The following is a 6,529-nucleotide window of genomic DNA, read 5'->3' as shown; positions in this document are numbered from 1 at the left end:
CAGTTTGAATGCAAATATATGGACTCTCCTGTATATCACAATTATCAGTGTTTTCATCTTCATACAGCAATCCCTCGTCTGTCTCTCCATGACCCATACATTTTTCTTTCTCTACAGATTCTACATTTGCCATAGACTGTAAGCTTTCCAAAACTACATTGTAATCTACTGGCTCTTTTCATTAGACTCAAAATTCACCAGCCAGTGATATGTAATGCTTTGATAGCCTTTCAAAATCTGATGAAGCTTTAATGAGGCAAAACACATTATTTTTAATAAAAATAACTTTGCAACCAAGGCTGTCTCTATATATATCTATCCCATTTACCTATTGTGCACTACTGCAATCTCTACTGTGGTAAGCTCTCTGAAATTTCTCTCTTCTTCTCCTAAAATTTCTATCTTTATTTTGGTACCTATTTCTTGTCACCCCAAACTGACAAGCTCCCCATGAGGTGTGCTCTTGTTTTCTTTCTATTTTCAAAATTCCTGCTCTCAAATCTTCTATTGTTACTTTCCCATTGCCTACTTCTTTTCTCATGACTCCTTTCATCATCCTTACATCTATCATTCCAATTATTGTTTCACCTGTCATCATCCCTGCATCTTTCATCCCAATGATTATCTCTGCTGTTACTAATATCTTGGTAATTGTTCCTATTAGCTCTTCCTCTATCTCTGTTTTCATGATGATCATTAGGTCACCCCTTTTCTGATAAAATCCATGTTCACTTTGCCTGTCCCTCTGTCTCTCACCTCTTTACTGTAGCATATCTAGTTTATTAACATATTTTAAAAATTGTTCAGTAGAATCATCTGATCCATGTACTAAACCCCACTGTACTTTATGTGCTAATTGCCTCTTTAATGTTCTATTTGTATTATCTCATCCAATGGTTTATCTAAGTGTATAAATACTTTAGGCTGCTGTAGTATTAGACTTTGGCACTAAATTAAGTGAGAGTAGTTCTACATCAATCCAATATAGTAAAATGAAAGCAGGTTTAAAGAACCAGGGAAACATGAGTCACTGACCATGCCTAGTCCAGACCAGGCTTGGTCACTTTCTGTTGACCAGGGCCTAACCCATACTAAAAAACAGCAAATAAATAGTTCAGCAGGCAGTATCTCCAAATCTAATAACATTATACATAACTATACTGTTAAGATTATGTTTCTTAACATACAGGGCTTATTAGATAAAACAGATGCATTGCATGTTCTGATCGAGGAAAAGCAAATAGAAGTCCTTGGTTTAGCTGAACATTGGATGAACCCTGATGGCATCAACTTGACCAGCATTCCAGATTTTAAAGTAGCCTCTTACTTTTGCCGTAAAGATAAGAAACGAGGTGGCTCTGCCATTTTAATTAAGAACCACCTTGTTTTTGAGCCACTACCTAGTGTAACAAATCTATCTGTGTAGGAAACATTTGAAATATCTACCTGTTACATTGTGACTTATGGAACAGCCTTTATCTTTATTTACAGAAACCCAGTATTGGAAAATAAGAGAGAATTTTTTGAAAGGTTGGACATCTTATTAAACACATTGTTTTTAATGAAAGTTAATGTAATTCTAATGGCTGATTTTAATATTAATTTCAACTCCAGTACTTCTGACAACTTGGAAATAAATAGCTTAGTTAAAAGCTATGGGATGAATATCATGATGTGGGTACTTGTATAGACAATAATGTTACAACTTTTCATTCTTCAAAATATGATACAAATGTGATTGACACTCTCCTTTCTGATCATCGTGGAATTATTATTCATGTAAACATGGATGCAATGATATTTAACGTCACCAAGCCTTCTGTGATTTATAAGACACAACGTACAATTAGTGACTGTAATATATCTGTTTTTTCTAAATGTCTCAGAGAAATTAATCAGTTGTGTGTGTATGGTAACACCAGAGCAGAAAACCAGTTCAACAACATTCTTGAATTATTCATGTGGGCAGTTAACATTGGCCTGCCAATAAAGAACAAATGTGTTAAAATGAGCAGGGTATCAACTATCAATAAAAATAAGTGGTACACACAGGAACTACGAAAATGTAAAGATCAATGAAACAATTTCTACTACGTAGCAAAGAATTCATCTTGTCTGTATGCCAAAGTATGATATAAAGAATGCAAATATCAGTACAGAATGGGTATTAAGAAAGCTAAATTAGAATATAATTGCAAATTGGTTGCACAAGCTATTAATAAACCAAAAGAAATGTGGAAAATCATTAATGAGAATCTAGCATTGGGTAGCACAGAATTTGTATCTAGATCCAAAATTAGTGCTGATAGTTTTAATAATTATTTGGCAGTCCGACTTGTGGCCTTGAACAGCAATGGCCAGGCCGCATCGTTGTTGTATATAGGTGTCAGTCACACAGAGCGCGACTCTGGCCAGCTCGCCACACTGGCTGACGTCGAATTTCAACACAGACAGATTCGCAGCAGCCCGGAGCGGCTGTTTGCATTTGCTGGTGCATTTGACAGCAACGGCATGAGGCAGATCTTTGATACCACGCTACACGTGCAGGCTGCTATGTGATGAGGTTCCATCCATTTCCACGGTATGACAGCTGACGCAACAGCAACCGCTTTTGCCTGTGCGGCGTTCCTTGCCCCGGTCATCCGCCGTGCCTGACCCGCACAGGCAGACTGCGGTGTTCTGTCTGATCAGGCCTTCAAGACGCTGAAAATCAGTTTTTATCTTTCCTGTATGTTTGGAAACTGGCATATCCAGAATATATTATAGGAACAAAGTCTAGAAATACATGTGGCCCTTGTGACTCATAAGGGATTGCGACCACTCATTTATAAGTCATTATCAAACTATCACCAACAAGCCATCGTTGTCTCATTAATCATCAGTCACTTATTAGTTACCATCTCTCTACAATATGCCATATCGATCAAATGCCTGGATGGTTAATGGCGTACCCTCGCTTGCAATACTGAAGTAAATGGCAACTGGCAAATGTTTCCAACTTGGTCCCAGTGTGGCGACTCCACATAGTCATAGAGAAGAGACAAATAAAACTGGAAAAGCATTTCCAAATAAAATTTGGCAGCTCTGCAAAGTTTAGATTCGTATGCTATGCTCTGTTCTTACAGGCAGATGCCCTAGTGTCAGACACATCGGTTTTAGATGAATTCGCTGTTTCTCACACATTTGCTGTTAAGGTGTCTTATTTTAAGAGTTAATGTTGTGGGAATATTCTGAATTGCTCTTGTAAATGCACATTTTGAGGCACAATGCCATGTCAGTAAGTGCACCACTGCTGAGAGATGTTAATAGGTGCTTAAAATAAACAATAACAATTTCAGATTGTTAAATAGGTAAAAATAAATTATTTTCTCTTTTTAAGTAAGAATAAATCGTTCATTTTCGCCTGCCTTAATACATTTTCTTGCTATTTACACTTTTCTCTGTAAGTCCCCTGAAAAGTGAAAAAAAAAAAAAAACAGGGCTTTACTTTCTATTTTGTAAAGTAGAAACTAAAGGTACACAATAATTTCCACAACCCATAACAGATTCATGTCTCAACAAATTTTGTGAACTTTGGTTGTAAGGATGGTGTGACTGTTTTATTGTTACCAACATATTAATGTAGTTTGAAATAATGTTGTAAATTTAATATAAAGAACAAAAGAAGGCATACGATTGTGGAAATCGGTTCTTTCACTGATAATGTGCAAAACTTGACTACTCACATACTTGCATTACTTAACCAGAAATTGAATTTGTCTCGGGTCCTTCCCATAACTATTTACCACTTTTTCGATACAGGACTCCTCCTCTGATTTTATCGTATCACGATGAACTGACACCATACACAAACAACTGAGTCAATTATCTGCCATGGTAGTTCTTAGCCACATTTTCACTTGCCTGAGAGTGCTGCAAATAAACATGACGTAGGCCTATACTAATTCATATAGTGTAAGCTTCTTCAATTCCTCTATTGTGATAATATTTCAAACAAGATTTAAAAATAATTAGAAGAAATGTTTCATCTGACTTAAGAAATTGTTTCAGAGTCTTTCTAATTAAGTAATTACAATCATAAAAATGTTACTGTGGTAATTAAGTACCTGAACGATCTTTCCACAGAGCAGGTGGTTGCCGGTAAGCTAAGGGCTATCTTCAAGGCTGAAGCTACGGCGGGCAAGAATTTGGCTTTGTCCAGTAGATCAGTCAGGCTTAATTCAGCAATATCTCCTTCAGTTACTTTATCGCGTTTCCACATACTGATCCATGTCCGTGCTTCTTCAGTGAAGTTATCTAAAAGATCGCCATAAAATCTTTTGATATTTTCAATTATCCTTTTCATATCTAGGTCGCTTTGGGATTTCATTACCTTTGGGTGCAAGCAGAAAATCTCAAAAGATGCCTTGTTTTCTTCTGTGAACCGTTCTTGCAAGGACTGGACTAGGGAATCCAAATATGGAATAAAGAGAGATTTTCTGTAGTACTCAGTGACAGAAACTGATGGATGATTTGAACGATGCATTTGTTGTGCAACAACTCGCAGTTGTCGAATACCAGTGACATCTATTCTAAGTGCACTATAGCTGCTTTCAGCACTTTTCATTAGCATTTCAAATTCGGCTTCCGCATTTTCTCTGTCATCCAATAACATTTTTACAATTCCTTGAATGTGTTCTGAATCTTCTAACAAGTTAATGTTTACTGATTGTAGGATGTTGGTGACAGGTTCTAGTTTGGCTGAATATTTTGCTATGACTTTTAATGTAACAATAAATGTTGGAGAAGTAAGTGTGCAGTAAAGTTGCCAGGCTTTCTGCCTAGTTTCACAATCTCCTTCTTTATGTAAAATTGCTAATGCTTCAACAATTTCTAAAAACATATCATTAAATTTCCGTATAAACTTATGCTTCTCAGACCAGCATGACTCACACAGTTTTTGAAGGTTCCCAACTAGGACTTTCCTTTGCGTGCTCCCCTGGAAAAAAGAAATTCCTTCTTTGGTAGTACCAAAAGCATTTATAACCTCTGATAAGGTGTTCAAATCATTCACAACTAAATTACGTCCATGGCTAGCACAATGATAGAAGTGAGCCTTGGGATATTTCTCAGCAATTATCTTATGTACACCGCCAATTTTACCGGCCATCGTACTGCACACGTCATAGCCTTGTCCTACCATTTTATCTAGATTTAAGCCCCAAGTAGATAAAGTAGATATTATTGTGTTGGAGATATGTTTTGCACCTAACCTTGCTAATGGTGTAAATCTAAGGAAGTCTTCTCTGACAACATTAGTTGCCACACAAAACTTGCAGAGGGCACCTTTAACTGCTTCAGAATAGACCAGCCACAGATATAATGACAGCCAGTCTGGTCAAAATGTTCTTTTTGTGCTGTCTATGTCATTCTTAAAATTACAACTTTTTTCAGGTTGCCACGGATTCAATAAAATCTTATACATTAAGCAATTGTCAATATCCTTTTTCTTTTTTCAGTGTAATTTCCAACATCAGGAATACTGACCAGGATACTACTACCCTTTTCATCAATGCACTCGAAGCCAGCAGAGGTACTTGCTTCGTCTTTATTTTCTCCATCAGCACAACTACTGGAATTTTTAACAGTGATGGTTGCGTTTGACTCGCCCTTTTCCTGTGATACCTCATCATAGACAGTATCTTCTTCGACACCTCCACTTTCATTTGTAGTTTTAATTCGCTTATGAGGTACAAAAAACTTAAGTATATCAGTCATTTTGCCACTGTATACACTGCGCTTTTACATTCACAATGCACAAACGTCCATGCAAACAAAAATCATGCACCACTGTCCACTTACAACTCACAATGAATTTACACAACCCTTAACGCGATATGATGCTGAACCGAGCTGAGCAATGACTAAGGAACAGAAGCTGAAATCGTTTTTGCGCAATCGTTTGGAGCGGTTTCTTGCGATGGATGTGGAAATATTTATGCGATATGTTCCTATTAGAACATAGCAAGACTCATCTATAACGTTCCGGAAATGAAGGTAGCTCACACCACACCCTGCTAGATCACGTTCGTTAACAGTAGTTCCAATGACGAATATTGCCTACTTCTACAGACAAGTAGCGATATTAGTGGCCACACAGTACCCTCAAACACTTCTACAACAAACGAAAAGGAACATAATACAATATGCTAATTTAAATTAGCGTCTGACAATTGTTAACCATTATTTGAAATTTGAAAGAATAAAATTTTGCTGAGTGTGTTTTGCTGTGCAACTGTATTGTGTTGCCAGTTGAGGTTTATAAAGAGGTTTGTACCTAGTGAGGTGGGAACAGAGAGGGTGACATTTTAGTACCCTATAAGTCAACATTTTCGAGATGGAACTCTCACCATGGGTGCCATTCTTAATGGGACCACGTACACATGTAGTAGTTTGTCGATTGGCAGATTCACTTTATTTTATTATAGCTTATTCGTAATGCCCAGAGTTTGTTAACATGTAAACAGTCTTTCCTTATCAGATATGTATT

At 36.9% G+C, this 6,529-nt stretch overlaps 1 protein-coding gene across 1 annotated transcript; it reads right to left on the bottom strand.

Moving 5' to 3' along the window:
* Nucleotides 1-4,075: 4,075 nt before the first annotated feature.
* On the bottom strand, nt 4,076-5,182 carry LOC126154226 (uncharacterized). The gene has a single exon (XM_049916123.1). It carries the CDS (start codon nt 5,180-5,182, stop codon nt 4,076-4,078), a length of 1,107 nt encoding a protein of 368 aa, XP_049772080.1.
* Between the last annotated feature and the right edge of the window lie 1,347 nt (nt 5,183-6,529).

The sequence above is a fragment of the Schistocerca cancellata genome, chromosome 2 (genome assembly GCF_023864275.1).
Source record: "Schistocerca cancellata isolate TAMUIC-IGC-003103 chromosome 2, iqSchCanc2.1, whole genome shotgun sequence".
Classification (NCBI taxonomy): domain Eukaryota; kingdom Metazoa; phylum Arthropoda; class Insecta; order Orthoptera; family Acrididae; genus Schistocerca; species Schistocerca cancellata.
Note: the sequence above shows the minus strand (reverse complement) of the source record. Positions and strands in the feature narration are given on the sequence as shown.

What these genes read in the sequence shown, in the direction of transcription:
- LOC126154226 (XM_049916123.1), bottom strand. Translation starts at nt 5,182, where the DNA reads ATGGTAGGACAAGGCTATGACGTGTGCAGTACGATGGCCGGTAAAATT.